The 17,166-nt window shown below is 36.7% G+C and overlaps 1 protein-coding gene across 1 annotated transcript in view; it reads left to right on the top strand.

Moving 5' to 3' along the window:
- The window catches only part of WASHC4 (WASH complex subunit 4), a 57,035-nt gene that overhangs the window by 20,525 nt on the left and 19,344 nt on the right, over positions 1–17,166 (top strand). Inside the window, exons 9-22 of the mRNA XM_044678127.1 lie at positions 579–682; positions 2,316–2,436; positions 5,653–5,776; positions 6,644–6,771; positions 7,292–7,452; positions 8,703–8,829; positions 9,724–9,849; positions 12,306–12,413; positions 13,545–13,691; positions 13,818–13,897; positions 14,830–14,935; positions 15,487–15,603; positions 16,414–16,582; positions 16,861–17,015. Of these exons, the coding sequence (XP_044534062.1) occupies positions 579–682; positions 2,316–2,436; positions 5,653–5,776; positions 6,644–6,771; positions 7,292–7,452; positions 8,703–8,829; positions 9,724–9,849; positions 12,306–12,413; positions 13,545–13,691; positions 13,818–13,897; positions 14,830–14,935; positions 15,487–15,603; positions 16,414–16,582; positions 16,861–17,015 (1,773 nt within the window). The remainder of the gene's footprint in view (positions 1–578; positions 683–2,315; positions 2,437–5,652; positions 5,777–6,643; positions 6,772–7,291; positions 7,453–8,702; positions 8,830–9,723; positions 9,850–12,305; positions 12,414–13,544; positions 13,692–13,817; positions 13,898–14,829; positions 14,936–15,486; positions 15,604–16,413; positions 16,583–16,860; positions 17,016–17,166) is intronic.

The raw sequence follows: 17,166 nt of genomic DNA, 5'->3' as shown, positions 1-17,166 counted from the left end.
CCTAGAGACAGGAGGTCCTAGGTTCAAACCCGGCCTCAGCCACTTCCCAGCTGTGTGACCCCGGGCAAATCACTTGACCCCCATTGCCCACCCTTACCACTCTCCCACCTATGAGACAATACACCGAAGTACAAGGGTTTAAAAAAACAACAACAAAAACAACAAAAAAAAGAAAGGGAAAAAAATTATATAAAATGAACTAAACAATTAAGAAAAGTTTAACTATATATAGAGCATTCCTTAACCCTTGAACCAAGTCTGCAGAAACTTAATTGATTATCTATTAAAATGCCACTGTTTGTGTTTATTAGGATGATTTTTATCCATGAACTAAGATAGTAATATATCCTTTAGATGTCATATAGACTCTTGAGTCGATTGCCCTTTAGCGGCAAGGCCATTCACGATTTACTTCAGATCTCAATTGTGACCAGCAAAACATATTTTCAAGCCTAGTTTGGTAGAATTTTTTTTCCCACCACTTATCCCGTGCTTTCAGCAACTGAAACATTCTTTGTAATTCTAAAATCTTGTGGCTACTGAAAGTGATAATCACCTAATTTTTTTTTTTTTGATAGACTATGTATGAGCACCTGGGAGAGCTGCTGACAATTTTACTCACCCTGGATGAAATTATTGAGAACCATGCCACCTTGAAAGACCATTGGACAATGTATAAAAGGTGAGTTTGTGTAGGTGAGTTTGTGTTTTTATTTAATGCTTTCCAGTGCTGGTAGGTCCTTATTTAATTGACATGTGAGCAAAAAAACTCATAGTACCAGTTTTAAAAATTATGTAATTAAAAATATACTGGTTTTCTTTTTTTAAAAAACCCTTCCCTTCTGTTTTTGAATTGATACTAAACATTGGTTCCAAGTCAGAAGAGCAGTAAGGGCTAGGCAAATGGGGTTAAGTGACTTGCCCAGGGTCACCCAGCTAGAAACTGTCTAAGGCCAGATTTAACCCAGGAACTCCTTTCTCCAGGCACTCTAGCCACTGAACCACCTAGCTGCCTCTAGAAATATACTTGTGAAGATCCTGATAAAAGTCATGTTCAGCTACTTTGAATTTATCTTCTTCATATTTATTCTGGATATGCATATTTATGTTCTTCTGCTCTCCCATTAGGATGTGACTCCTTGAGAGCAGAGATTGTTTCATTCTTTGTATGTGGTATTTCTAGTGCCTAGCAAAGGGAAGAGAAAGGAAAGGGATAAATATATAGGGCCTACTATGTGTGAGACACTGTAGTAAGTACTTCTACAAATATCTCAGATCTCGATTGTGACCACAATTACCTGCCACAGTACCTGGTACATAATGGATAGTTACTTAATGCTTGTTGATTGTTCACTTAGAGATATCTATGTAAAGTAATCCTATGGTGAATCCTTTTGTTCAAAAGAATAATCAACTCTATTTTGGCCATTTAGATTTTATTAGGTTTTATTTTGAAGCAAAGAAAGCATACCATTATATATTTAGGCAAATTCCAGTACAGTATAATTTTAATAAATGCTAATTGAGTTGAATTGAATTTTTGACTTAGATGATATGGTTACAAGTTCATCTTTTATTGGGTTCTGGCAGAGCGGTAGTTTACTGTTAGCTTGGTTTCAATTTATTGCTTGCCTGTCAGCTATTTGGGTGTTTTTTCAAATGTAAGCTTCAAAATTAATATACAATAACTAAATGTTATATTTTATAAAGTTTATTAATAACAGCTAAAGTAGAAAAAAAGCTAGCTAACCAAGCTGTGGTTGCAGGAAAAAAGAGAGAGAGAGCAGGAGGTGTTTCAGAACAATATAAACAATAACGTAAAGACATATGTAAACGAAAAGGGAAAAGGAATTTTGGGATGGGGAAAGAATTCTGGGAGATAGAGTCCAAACTTTCTAATTAATACATTAATAACCCTTACTTTCTGTCTTTGTAACAAGTCTAATACAGAAGGGCAAGGGCTAGGTAAATGCAGATAAGTAACTTGCTCAGAGTCACACAACTAGGAAGTGTCTAAGGTCAGACTTGAACCCAGGGTCCTCTTGACTCCAAGCCTAGCACTTTATCCACTGTGCCACCTAGTTGCTCCTTAATTGGTTATTTTTTCATGAACTTCAGATGATGGAGGGAAAAAAAACCTGAGAGAAGTGAATTAAGGATTGTTCTTGCTCATGCTGCCACAAATATATAGCACCAACTAAGGATTTAACTTTCAAAGTTTTGCTTTTTGTCTTTTGTGGGGGTTTCATTTTATATATAAATTAATTAATTAACTTTAAGATGTAATAATAATAACCAAGATTCTCTTAATAAAGGTTACTAAAATCTGTCCACCACAATCCTTCCAAGTTTGGGATCCAGGAAGAAAAACTGAAGCCATTTGAAAAGTTTCTGCAAAAACTAGAAGGGCAATTACTTGATGGCATGATATTCCAGGTAAATTAAATAATGCTCTTGGGTTACTATAGAATACATATTCCATAATAAGGGAAATATGTCTTTGAGGATAATTCATCAAGAATCATCTTACACTATGACAGTTTATCTTACACAGAACCTTCATTTGATATATAAGGAAATTGAGACTCACATGACTTGTCTCAGGTCCCTGCAAAGCTGAGATGGAGGCCTAGGCCTTTTTACTCTTGAGTGTCCAATGCCTGTTGCATCACACTATGCTGTCTTTGGAGTGTTGCTTATTGCAAAATCACCCATCCCCAAACTGAAAAGGGATTATTTCATGGAATTGTCTTAATATAGCTATTTTGTAAGTGCTTTGACTTTTTGTTAATTGGTGGGCACACTACCGTTTCATTAATTCAGAACTATTAATACATAACTTACAGGAAATCAAATAGGGACTTGATAGCATCCATTAATCAAAAGTATTTATTGATTCCCTTTTCTAGCACTTAACGATATTTGTCTTATTGAATGACTTTTCTTTTTAAAAAAATTTTTTTATTGATAGATTTTTGTTTTTGATCATGTACATTCATCACTGTTTTCCTTCTCTTTCCCTCTCCCTAGTTCAGAGACCTGTCCTTTTTAACAGGAGTAGGAAATACTCCCACACTTTGGCAAGACCAACCAGCACATTGACTGAGTCTGCCATTGCATTTAGTGCACCCTATCCACTGGACCTCTTGTGTCTTTTCTTTAGGGCCACATTTGTTCATCCTAAGTGAACACTATTTGACTTTGATTGTTTTGTTCTTCCTGTTTACGTGATTGTGGCCACGTAGGGTCTTTTTCTTGGATCCTCACTTTGCATCATCTCATATTTTCCCATATACTTGTATAGTTATCATAGTCCTTGTTTTTTTGAGCACAGGAAAATCCTCGTGTTATATATTTGAAAAAGGATTTGCTAAATAAAGAACCTTTATGATGTCATATCTTTTGGGGAGAAGCTGATATTGGAAGTTAGTTGAAAGAATATGCTCTTTTTAAGTGCTTTCAGGGACTTCATTTCATGGTAAGTTGAACATTATGGGGCAGCTAGGTGGCCCAGTGTTTAGAGCACTGGGCCTAGAATCAGGAAGGCTCAAGTTCACATCTGGTCTTAGAAGGTGGCTTTGTGACACTGGTTAAGTCACTTAACCTTGTTTGCTTCAGTTTCCTCATCTGTAAAATGAGCTGGAGGAGGAAATGGAAACCTGCCGGGGGCTATCAAACCCTTCCTGAATGACAAAGTCGCAGGGGGGATCGTGGAATTGCACAGCAGATTCTAGGGAGGATGGAAACCCCTCACTCAGACACCCCTTTATGACTCTTCTCTTACTAACACTCCTTATTATTGAAATTATTATGATTAATATCCTTATTCAGCCCCAGGGAAATACAGAAGAATAGTAAAGGCTGTTACTAGAGCTTTTACAGACCCCCTATAGACTCCTAGGAAATCCCACCTTTACATGTAATAATAATAAAGAAATTCCCTTAAAATCACCTTATAACAAACCAGCAATTATTGAGTTAATCCCCAACAAAACTGTACCTGGATTTTCCATTCCCATACACAGAAGCTTATGTAATGAGAAACCAGAAACAATAAGCCTTCCCCCCACCCCAATCCCTGATTTGGAATGTTACAATGCATGATAAATGGAGAAGTAGCTTTTCGTGTAAAGGTCAGTACATCCCTGAACTGTTATCCCCACCCCAATAGCCTAGGAAACATGTCAAAACATACCTTTGAAAAATATTGAAATTGGAGAATGAAAAGTTGTTAGTAACAAAGTTAATGTATGACTTAATCCATTATCTCCAAGAAAAGATGTATATTGAAAATGAATTTCCATGCCAACCTTATGTGTGATCTTAAAGTATATAAAAATAAACACAGCCCAAAGGCTGACCAGAGCAGTCTTCATGAAGCCTGCATGGTTGAAGTTCAGAATGACTGTCCTCATTTGTCTTAACATGCTGACGCTATCCCACCACCGAGATTACCTGGACCTGTGGGAGTTCTACTCCTGCAGAAACCAGTCTAGTATCTCTGGCAAGAAAACCCCAAATGGGGTCACAGAGTCAGACACAACTGAGATGACTAAACTTGGATCTGAAGGACAAAAAGATTGTATTTTAGTGAGAGAAGTAGGATGTCCAACAGTAAAGCATGTCATATTTTATTTCTTTTTTAAGAATAAAATGTTTAGTTTAATTTTTCTATAAGGAACATATAGTATTCTTTTTATACTAATACATTTAATAAATTATTCTGAACTTATACATCAGATATCATATGATATAATAATTTGTAAAAAGTAACTTAGCACAGTTCTTGGCATATAATAGACGCCATGGAAATACTTCTTATCTTCCTTTCCTTTTTGGAAATAAAATGAGTCTCTGTATACATGTAAAGCAGAAAAAAAAGAGGATTGTACATGAAACTGCAGATCTTACAGTGAACTTACCATTTAGATGTCTAATAAGTCAGTCTATGGCTTTCAGAGCTCCTTTGCTTGACCTTTGTTCTGGTCTGTCTTCTGTTCTTTTTTCTTTGGCTGCCTCAGTGACCACCTTTGTATTTCACTAGTCTGTCCTTATTCCCTTTTTTTCTTACCCACATGCTGAGAAAAAGAAAGAAAAACAAGGCCTTTGTAACACTATGCAGAGTTTGTATGCTTTTACCTTGTAACAGCTTAGCCATAGCTTTTCATGTAACTCAGTGCTAAACTCATGGTGCTTAGAAAGTTTATGAGCATTAATTATTAGTCAGATTTGACATGATCACTCAGTTTGTTGGACATTCTTAATCTCTATAACTGAACTGGGAAAACAATTTAAAGATAAAATAAAAGTTTACTTTTTAAAAGTCTAGAATGATGTGGAAAATATTTTCTATTGCTTTAGCAAATGTCATTATGGCCATAAAAAAATTCATCACCCAGCGGTCAACTTTCTGGTGTTTATCCTCTTAAGTGTTTGGCTAGGCTGATCCTCAGCCAGTTTATCCTTGAAGCCTTTCCCGCAGATCAGAATCTGCCTGAACTGGTGCTGATCTTAAAATCTATTATATTGCATTTAAATTTTGATACCCTGAAATGATGAGTTAGAATTTGATTATTTGCTAAATTCTGTTGTCTTTGTAATGGGATCTTATAATCAATAGGTCTTATTTTGTTGTACATGTTTCCTTTCTAGGCCTGTATAGAGCAGCAGTTTGATTCCCTTAATGGAGGAGTATCTGTATCAAAGAATAGCACTTTTGCTGAAGAATTTGCACATAGTATACGCACAATTTTTGCAAACGTTGAAGCCAAACTTGGTAATGCAAAATACCCATTGAATTTATTATTGGATTGGCCTTTTCTACAAAGGCAGAATAGGGCTGGGCTTGATGGCAAGAAGTCTGGGGTTTAAATATTGCTTCCAACACTTCCTAGTCATATGACCCTTGGCAAGTCACTTCAGTTCTACATCAATTCTGTCTGTTTCAAGCAACTCCTTCGAGCTTCTTTAGTGGCTGGGAGTGGTGTGGCATCCCTGTAGTCTCTGTGACTGGAGAAGCTCAGGAGTTCTGAGCTGCAGGAGAATGAAAGCTTACAAAATGCACCAAAACCTACACCAGTATGGTGAACCCTGGGAGCAAGGGTGGGGTGGGGAGGACCAGTCTCCCTAAGAAGGGCTGGTCTAGTCAAGGTTGAAAATGGAGCTGGTCATGGTTTCTGTACCAATTAGCAGTGATGTTGGGCAGCTACACTTCCAGCTTGGGTGAGATTGGGAGACCAAGTCTGGAAAAAAAGAAAGAACTATACTATGTCTTAAGTCAGGTTGAGATCTGCATTGGTGGAAGGGGTTTCCACACTCAGAATTACCCTCCCTAATGAAATCACAGATCTCCTGTGTCCTCCCTGGGGAGTTTATTTAAAGATGACTTTTCATTAGGACAGCTAGGGGGCTAAGTGGATAGAGAGCCAGGCCTGGAGATGGGAGGTCCTGGGTTCAAATCTAGCTTCAGACCTGGGCAAGTCACTTAATCCTCATTGCTTAGCCCTTAGCACTCTTCTGCTGTGGAACTGATACACAATATTAATTCTAACATGGAAGGTAAGGGTTTAAAAAAAATAACAAATAAAAATAAAGATGACTTCCCTTCCCTCCTTGCTCTTATTTTGGTCACTTTTTTTTCAAGGTGAACCCTCAGAAATTGACCAGAGAGACAAATATGTGGGAGTTTGTGGACTCTCTGTGCTGCACTTCCAGATTTTCCGGACTGTAGATAAAAAATTTTATAAATCTTTACTGGACATTTGTAAGAAGGTAAGAATTTTGTGCTTTTTAATGTTTCCAGGTGAAATGGGCACAACTAGGTCAAAAAACATCTGCTTCCTTTTCTTCTCTGAGATTTGGTGCATAAGATTCTAGAGCTTACTTCAGACTGCAGGATCAGGATCTCTCTGGCCATGAGAACTTATATCTCACTAGTTCTTTCTTATAGTAGTGCAAAAGGGAATTCAAGCTGGTCAGTACCCAGGAAACTGCTTCTAGTTTGTGTGTTTTATAAAGAGCCAGGACTTTATCATCTTTCTTGGTATTTAGATGGGAGTTTATTTGCCAGAGAGTATTCTTACTTGGATGACAGTTATGATATTTGACCCCTAGTATGTAGCTGCCAGGGATGTGGTGTGGAGAAATATTCATTTTTAGTAATGCAATGGTTCTTGCTTGGGGGTGGATTTTTATGGGAAACTATCTCATTGCCCCTTGTGCTGGTTTTGATCCCATATGCTTTCCTGCCTTCTATGCCTGTTGATTGTCCCTCTCATTCTCAACATTTCAGGTTCCAGCCATCACTTTAACTGCTAATATCATTTGGTTTGCTGATAACTTTTTGATTCAGAAAATGCCAGCTGCTGCCAAACTCTTGGACAAAAAAAGCCTTCATGCTATTAAGACACACAGGGACACTTTTCTACAACAAAAGGCCCAGTCACTCACCAAGTAGGTGCCTAAAACTGCCTAAAGAGATGGGCTTCAATAGGGAAGATGCTGTCTATTTCTAGATCTAATATTGACTTTCTAAATAATGTGGAAAAAGGAAGAAGGCAACAAATTTTAATTTACTCATCATCAGAAAGGGGTATTAACAGTAGGATCTTTCAGGATAAAGAGGAGAATTTTATTTTTTTTTCTCTTGTATAAGCATATTGTTATTATATTACATACATATTAACAAATCATGTACATTATTATTAACTACATATTATGTTGTTATACATTAAAAAAATAAAAATAGATGGAAACTCCAAAATAAAACCCAATAAAACTTTATGACTGCATGATTGTATGTTTAAATTAGATTATAAAGATCAGCAAATTATGTGGATGTTTTGATGTTAGTTGAATTAAATAATATTTTGATTGAGAAATTTGTTTTAATAAAAATAATAGCATTTACAAAGTGCCTGTTATGTGCCAGGCACTGTACTGAGCACTTTACAGATATTATCTCCTTTGAGCTTCACAATAACTCTGGAAGGGGGCAGCTGGGTAGCTCAGTGGATTGAGAGCCAGGCCTAGAGACGGGAGGTCCTAGGTTCAAATCTGGCCTCAGCCACTTCCCAGCTGTGTGACCCTGGGCAAGTCACTTGACCCCCATTGCCCACCCTTACCAATCTTCCACCTATGAGACAATACACAGAAGTTAAGGGTTTAAAAACAAAAAAAACAAAAACAAAAACAAAAACAAAAACAATAACTCTGGAAGGTATTGTGCTGTTGTTATTCCTATTTTAGAGATAAACAGGTTAAGTGACTTGCCCAGGACCATATAGCTAGTAAGTGTCTGAAGCTAGATTTTTAACTTGATCTTCCTGACTGCAGGCCTAGTGCTATCCGCTATGCCACCTAGTGGTCTCTCCTCTCTCCTTTTAATTAGACTAATAGACCTTTTAGGTCTATTGGTTTATTCTTCGATAGCTTTAATGTTGGCTCCTTTGATTTAGTACCCTATAAAAATGCAACTACTTTAGGTAAACTTCCTTTTATCCATTAAAAAGCAGATATAGTTTATTGCTAACTTCATATAGGATAACTAATTTTGTTATGCTTATTCTTTTACTACTTAGCGATCTTTTGTTATTAGAAAATCTTAATATTGGAATACTAATGCTTAATCTATAAAGTTGATTGTCTCCTGTAAAAGTTTGAGGAAAGATCACATTTGAACACACAATGTTTTTCTTTGTTAGAGATGTACAGTCTTACTACGTCTTTGTTAGCTCATGGATGATGAAAATGGAAGCCATTTCATCTAAAGAACAGCGAATGGATAAGTTTGCTGAGGACCTCACCAACAGATGCAGTGTTTTTATACAGGTATCATATATTTTGTTCTCTATGAAATACTTTGTGTTATTTATCCAAAACTTTTGAAAATTGGATGCACATGAGCTTGGATATCCTTTGGAAAAGAATAGTAACATTTTATTTGATAAAACTGGCCAAGCAATGCAGTCTGGTTATCAGTGGAACCTGGCCCAAGAAAGGAAAGAATAAGTAGGTGTAGACTCTCCTTTCTTTCCCCTTAGCTCCTGCCTAGTCAGCAATCTCTTCAGGCCCAAGGCTCTCTCTCTTTCTGGCATTCCCTCCCATAGTGTCTATTTCTTATCCCAGAATTGTTCTTCTTTCTTCTGGCTCCCTTACCAAAATGACTAGTTTTCCCCTGAGATATATATATATATATATACATATATATATATATACACACATCCTATTTCAGAGCTTTGTGTACCCAGAACCTACCATGATCTTGATGTGAGGACTTTTATTTCCCACAGTTGTCTAAGTGAAAAAAACAAAACATCTGGAAGCATATTTGCTTCTGGTGTCCGAGTTGAGGAAAGAGTGGAAGACCAGTCCCTGGTAGTGCCAAGTGTGGGACTTTGAGGATCTGTTTAGGTTTTATTTCTATGGGAAATGCTTTCTGAGTAGGTAGGCTCAAAGTTTCACAGATTGAAATCTGGAAAGAACCTGGAAGACAGAAATTATGGAAAGAGAAAATGTGACTTTGTCTGAGGTTACATAGGTCATATGTAGAGAAGCCAGTATTTGAACTCAGGTTCTCTTGAGTCCTAATTTAATGCTTCCCACCATCCCACAATGTTTGAAACAACCTACTTAGAATTAAACTTTTGGAAAACAGCTCATGTGTGAGTAAAGCTAATCATTCTCCACATTGTTGGTCTTCAAATAGTCTTCTCTTGGTTGCAGGGTTTCTTATATGCATACAGCATTAGCACCATTATTAAGACTACAATGAATCTGTACATGTCCATGCAGAAGCCTATGACCAAAACTTCAGTCAAAGCATTATGCAGACTTATTGAGCTGCTCAAGGTAAGTTTCAGGATGATGTAACTGCATTCTGTCAGAAGTGACAGATAGCTAGGGGGATCTCCAAAGCTTTTAATGCTTCCTTGAGGTTCTTTGTTGCTTGTTGGAGAAAGGCCTGGAAACAAATAGTCCTTGGCAAGGTGATATGGGAGCCAACACATAAACCAACCCCAAGCCTTCATGTTGATACTAATGACCTGAAACTTGATTTTAAATGACTGCCCATCTATGTATGTAATGTACCTCCTTAAAGTACTTGTGGTAGGAAGAGAAGTTCAGAGAAAGAAAACTGAACTGTTTTAAGTCACCTGTTTGTTTAGGAATGTTTATTTATTCTTGGAAATTTAAGATGTTTTTGGTTTTCTAAAAATCCTTTTATCATTAAAAAAACAATCCTTACCTTCTGCCTTAGACTTAATACTGTGTATTGGTTCCAAGGCAGAAGAGTTAAGGGCTAGGCCAGTGATTCCCAAAGTGGGCACTACTGTCCCCTGGTGGGTGCTGCAGCAATCCAGGGGCGGTGATGGCCACAGGTGCATTTATCTTTCCTATTAATTGCTATTAAAATTAAAAAAAAATTAATTTCCAGGGGCGCTAAATAATATTTTTTCTGGAAAGGGGGCAGTAGGCCAAAAAAGTTTGGGAACCACTGGGCTAAGCAATGGAGGTTAAGTGACTTGCCCAGGGTCACACAGCTGGGAAGTGTCTGATGCCAGATTTGAACCCATGATCTCCTGTCTCTAGGCCTGGCTTTCTATCCACTGACCCATCTGCCATCTGCCATCTGCCAAAATGTTTTGAGTTTGCCTTTGCAAGGTGCTCACGGGTAGTGGTTTTATTGGCCTTTAATTCAGGCCCACTGCCATGATATGGTGATGCCATGGTTATGATTGTGGGTCTGAGCAGGAGACCTCAGGGTAGTTGTTATGTCATTGGAAGAGAATCTCCTTTGTCTTTTCCAACAGGTATATGGAAAGGCAACTGGGATGTCAGGCCTCTTTTGCCTGGGGTATTTGGAGCTTTGCTTCAGCAAACAGGAAGAACATGTGGTTTGAAGATGTGTCTTGGACAATTCTTGCATTTTGTCTTCCCTTGAGGCCTTTCTCATTGAACTTTACTCACCAATAGACTGGTTTCTAGTGAATGAAAATGAAAAGACTCTCACATGTTTTTCTCAAGTTATGTCATTACAGTTTTGGAAGCTTTTTTTTTTTTTTTTAAATAGAAGTTGCCCTTTCTTAATGTTGCCTGGCCTTCTGAAAACATATAACAAGCCAACTCTGCTTTAATGATTTACAAATAAAGGCAGAATAATGTTGGTTCTTTTTCAGATGTTTTCTTTAGAGGAAATCCAAGTATCACTTAGGAAGATGAACTTATATTCACAATATTATATAACTTGTGAAGTTTTTTATTAAACCACATAATTATTCCTTTTTTTCTCCTAGACCTTAATTGTGGGTGAATTAGTTTCCTTCCTTTAAACTTATTCAGAAATGGATTTTGTATAAACATTTGCTGGCAAAGCAATAGTCTGTGTGTATATGACTAAAAGGAAACCAAAAAAGAGATTTATTTCAGCATATAAGCATTTCAAAATAAATATCTTTTGATATATCAAAGTTGAAAATATTGAAATAACTTAGTGAGCCAGTGAAGAAAAATTACTGTTTTAAAAAAATTCAAAGATATTTTATTTTCTCAATTACATGTAATGATAATTTTCAGTATATTTTTTCCAAAATTATACAATCCAAACTGTCTCCTTTCCTCCCTTTCCTCTCCCCTCCTGGTGATGGTGAGCAATTTTATCTGGGCTATACATGTATTATTATGCAAAACACACTTCCATATTGGTCATTGTTGTAAGAGTATACTCAAGACAAAACTAAAACTCTAAAATAAAACTCTAAATAACACTGATGTGAAAGAGTATGCTTTGATTTGCATCCATCCTACTCCAACAGTCTCTGGAAGTAGATAGCATTCCCCATCTTAAGTCTTTCAGAACTGTCTCCATTGTTGAGAGTGGCCACATTTTCACAGTTGATCATCATATAATATTGAAATTACTGTGCATGATGTTCTCTCGGTTATGCTTATTTTGCTCTGCCTGAATTCATGCAGATCTTTTTATCTTTTTCTGAAATCATCCTGCTTATCGCTTCTTATATTACAATAGTATTCCATCACCAACATATACAATAGTTTGTTCAACCATTCTTCAGTTGATGGATATGCCCTCAATTTCCAGTTCTTTGCCACTGCAAAAATTATTGCTGTATTTTTGTACAAGTACATCCTTTCCTCTTTCTTATTGAAAAATTATTCTTAAAGTCCAATAATGCAATCATTGGAGAGGCATTTTAATCAAAAGCAGGCACAGAGAATAAATGTGTATATATATACATACACACACACACACACACACACACAAATTTTTTTCTCTTTCTTAAAAGGCAATAGAGCATACCTTTTACAGAAGAAGTATGGTGATGGCTGATTCTGTTTCACATATAACCCAGCACCTTCAGCATCAAGCTCTTAATTCTATTTCTGTGGCCAAGGTATGTTTATATGTCATCTTCATCAAATCATGTTGGCTTTCATGGCTTTCAGGTAGGTCCTTATCTTATAGCTTTTGTCTTATGTGTTTGAGCCAACTCATAATTGGCCTTCCCAACACAGACTTAAAGGTAATACTACTTTAATTTAGGGCTGATTTACAATTTTAGGCTCAACTGTTTTCTGAAAGTGATATATGATATAATGATATAATAGTGTGTTTATAGATAATTGGTAGATAATATTGTATGCATGTATATTTATATAAATATGATATAATAGTGTTTATAGATAATAGTAATATGAATGTATAATATATTACTTTATATAAGTACATTATATATTATTAAAATGTGATTTGTATGTATAATATTTATACTAAAATCATATAATTACTTCTATTAATAATTAATAATGCATTAATAGTTTAAAGTATGATTACATTAAAAGGCACTTTTGACTTTTGGAGGAATGTTTGGGTAGAAGCATGTTTGATGGGTTGTCTGTTCCTGGCAGAACTTGACTGAAGTATTGTTAGCCCAGCACCACTCAGCAATGTTGAAGGAATGTCAGACTATCCTTGTTTTGCTTTGTCAAAAGGGAGGGCTTAGGCTGGTAGGAGATTTGAAACAAGGAAAGAGCACAAGACAACAGTGGGATGAAATGGAAGAGTATTTATTAAGAACCTGCTATGTGCCTAGCACTGTGCTGAGAGAGAGATAGAGAGATCGAGAGAGATCATTCTGTTTCAACAGTGCTTATGTTCTCATGTAGGGAAACCATGTGCACAGGAGAGTTCAGTAATGAGATGGCATGGGTTCTGTGGGGAATTTGGTGAGCTTTGTGAGGAGGAGGAAGAGGTTTAGGGTGAGTCCCTGGGGGGTTAAGGGGCACTTTTCCGGTCCAGTGGGCTCTACCCATTTGCAAATGTAATTTTAAAATCAGTAAATTATTTTTCAAGTTAGGGAATATTTGTTAGGAAGAAGAAAGGAAAGTCAAACTCAGAAGACTGATTCAGAACCTTACTTGCTTTGGGATTTGAAAATGGTCATCTAGCATGTGATCTTTGTCCTTTGGTTGTTGCATCAGAAGTCAGACTTCTCTTTCCTTTTTTTCCATTTTTCCTCATCAAGAAAAGAGTCATTTCAGACAAGAAGTATAGTGAGCAGCGCCTTGATGTCCTCTCTGCCCTTGTGTTGGCCGAGAACACTCTCAATGGGCCGAGCACCCGTCAGAGGCGCCTCATCCTTTCCTTGGCCCTGAGTGTGGGCACCCAGATGGTAGGTTCTCTCCTCAGCCTGTTTTCTGATGACAATATAGCTCTGTATTCAGAACCAACCTAGAAGGTGATGATGATGATGACGATGAGCCATTGTTTGGCTCCTTCTTTCTCTTTTCCCCAATAGAAAACATTTAAGGATGAAGAACTCCTCCCTCTCCAAGTAGTGATGAAAAAACTGGATCTAATTAGTGAACTTAGAGAAAGGTGAGCAGCAGATATACTGGGAGTGGAAAATGAACCAGATGTATCTAGTGAATAAAAGACCTTTTCCTAACCTTCCGAACTCAGAACTTGGCAGAAATTGAGAACTTGTGCCTTGTTAACCATTCTCTCTTTCCTTGTGGCAGTGTCTGGGGACCATGGATTTTTTTAGCTTTCCTCCCATATTTAAAGATGAGACTTTCTGCAACTAATAAAAAAAAAATATCACCTTGGATGTGGTTAGCAGTGTGAATCCAAGTGTTCTTGGAAATGCTTTCTTATAAAATGCCCTATTCTATGGGCTTTATGTATTTTTTTTTTTTAAGAACTTCCTTGACCCCTGATGAATTAGATTCATGACAGATTTACTTTTGGTATTCATCTCTGTGTTCAGGTAACAATTATAAATACTTTGTGTTTGTAACTGAGGAAGCTGAAGTTGGGAAGTAGCTCATTCCTTTGGTAATTGATGCCCTTTAACTCCCATCACAAGAGACAACTAACCTTTGTGTTCTTTTATTGAAGGAGGCTTAGTCATTTTTTGCTGTATTAGATAAAAAAGGCATTTTGACAGGTATTAGAAATAGGTGACAGTGACCTCTTGGCTCATTTTTCAAAAGGCTTAGCATTCTAACTTGAGAGTGAGCAACGTAGCTGAGAATAAAGCATCTCTAATAAGTTACTAGTGAGAAGTTTAATTAAATCTTAAAAAGACGTTTCTTATTAGTCTTTGTTCTTTGAAAGGCCACTGCCTTTCAAAATATCTCATAAAACAAAAGCTGATTTGCTAAAGAACTTTTCATAAGGTATTGCAGGAATGTGGTATTGAGTTTTTTCCTGGCCCAATGATCTAGTGTCTTAGAACCTCATTCCTTTCATTGTTGTCTTGAATAATTTCAATTTCTTCAACCAATCATTCTTGCTTTGCCTTGTAGAGTCCGAACACAATGTGATTGCTGTTTCCTATACTGGCATCGAGCTGTCTTTCCTATTTATTTAGATGATGTGTATGAAAATGCTGTTGATGCAGCTAGATTACATGTAAGTAAAGAACCAAAGAAATGGTCAAGAGAACAGTGACTGATTTAGGGTAACATGCCACTCACTAAAAAAAGTAACAAATTATTGCTATTACTGAGCCATCTTAAAAGTGGATTCCCATTAGTGTTTAGTACCAGGTTCAATGAAGTAATCATGGACTAAGTCTTAATATTTTTACTAATGAAAATAGTTTGAATAATTCCCTCTTTCCTTTCTTTTACCCTTAATCATTCTTATTTCAGTTAATTTAATTTCACTTTTGGGTAAAATAGTCATTTAGAAATCATTTACTCATGAAAGCCAGTTTCTAGATATGCTCTGTTTCATTTTGGAAGTCAACTCGTTTGAAATTAAAATAGGGAAAAAGAATCTGTGGGATATAAGTTTTCTCAATATAGAAAAGAGTTGTGTTGCTGAAGGAATCTTTAGGAAGTAAAATTAGGAGAAAAGGCCATTCTTTGTATTGAGTGTACGTATTTCTTTTCCTGTGATGTGAGAGACTTATGGGAATTTCATTTTTTCTTTGTGTAGTAACTCCTCTTTCTTCTTAGTATATGTTCAGTGCTTTACGGGACTGTGTGCCTGCCATGGTGTGTGCAAGACATTTGGAGTCTTATGAAATCCTTCTGAATTGCTATGACAAGGAGATTATGGACATTTTAAATGAGGTAATTGCATATCCGCTGAAAGACAGAAAATATCTATGTGGAATTCAATGTTTGCATACATTTTTGGGTCAAAGCAAGCCTTCAATAGGATAAAATCACCAAATTGCAGTTTTAAAGAGAAGTGAAAATGGTTTCATTAGTCTTTTTGCAGATCTGCAATTCTCTGTTAGACTGGAAATCTCTTGGAAAATTTCATCAAGCATACATTTCTTTTGTGATTGTGAATGTATTTGGATTTTAAGTTTTGTCTGAAATTTTTGGGGCAAAATATGTTGAGGGATAAAATCCTTCATTATACTAATATATTTTGAAGGTAGTTTATTTAATACCTTATCAGATTCATTACCATTCTGACTGGCAAAAGATGGTTTGTGCAGCTACAAGAATTTTATTATTAACAATGTTTCTACATTAAGACCCCAAATTATAAGATTAAACTTCTTTCCTTATAGATTTTTTAACAGTTTATAGGGACTAATGGCAAGGGAGTCAAGGTTCTTTGCTTAAGTATACTTAGAAAGCATTTAATGTTGTGTATGCATCTTTTTTTTTATTATGTACATTTAAATTAATTTGTAAGGGTAGTAATACAAATAGTAACAGTAGAAAATTGGCATTTTCTGCATAAAAACCTTAGTTAAAGGATCCAAACAAAGTAATTCTCATTTTCCCAGTAAAATATGAGGCATCTCATGGTATTCTCTCTGTTCAACTGTACATATTTATATCTCCACTTCTGAGCAAAGTGGAGCCCTTGAGGGCACCCTCTTGTTAATGTCACTGTGTGATGAAAGCCATTTATCTGAGCAGCACCTGCTGGAGAAGTTATGCCGAGAGATAGAGAAGGACCTGCGTTTGTCTGTGCACACCCACCTCAAGTTGGATGACCGGAATCCATTCAGAGTTGGCATGAAAGACCTGGCCCTTTTCTTCTCTCTGAACCCCATTCGTTTCTTCAATCGCTTTATCGACATCAGAGGTGTGTTCTCTGGATCCCCTCCATGGGTCACTTGGGCTTTTTTGGGCTTAGCTGTAAAGAACTGGATGCAGACCCTTGTTTCCACATCAGCTTATTTGCCCTTGAGTTCTTTTTTGGGGCCTACTGTCTAACTCGTAGTAACTTATTGGGAAGGACCAGAGCTCACTTTCAGAGGCATGATGGGATTTTTCCTTCTTCCTGGCTTTCCCCCTCCTCAGAGCATTCAGGATTCTTTAAATACCAAATGGACTCTGACTTTGCTTTTGTTTTTGATCTAGCTTTTGTAACACATTATTTGGACAAGACTTTCTACAACCTGACGACGGTTGCTCTTCATGATTGGGCCACTTATAGTGAAATGAGAAATTTAGCAACTCAGCGTTATGGCTTGGTTATGACAGAGGCCCATCTTCCCAGCCAGACTTTGGAGCAGGTAAAATCTGTGTGTAGCACATGGCAAATGCTACTTCTTGTGTATGTGAATTTGCTTAGCAAATGCAGGCATGCCTCACTCTAAGAAAATAATGAGTTAGAGAGAGATTATTGGCTTTAGGAGAAGATTCACCAGAGAGTTCTTTCACATC

This window comes from Gracilinanus agilis, chromosome 5, assembly GCF_016433145.1.
Source record: "Gracilinanus agilis isolate LMUSP501 chromosome 5, AgileGrace, whole genome shotgun sequence".
In the NCBI taxonomy this organism is placed as follows: domain Eukaryota; kingdom Metazoa; phylum Chordata; class Mammalia; order Didelphimorphia; family Didelphidae; genus Gracilinanus; species Gracilinanus agilis.
The sequence above is the reverse complement of the archived record's forward strand: the minus strand, read 5'-3'. Positions and strand labels throughout refer to the sequence as shown.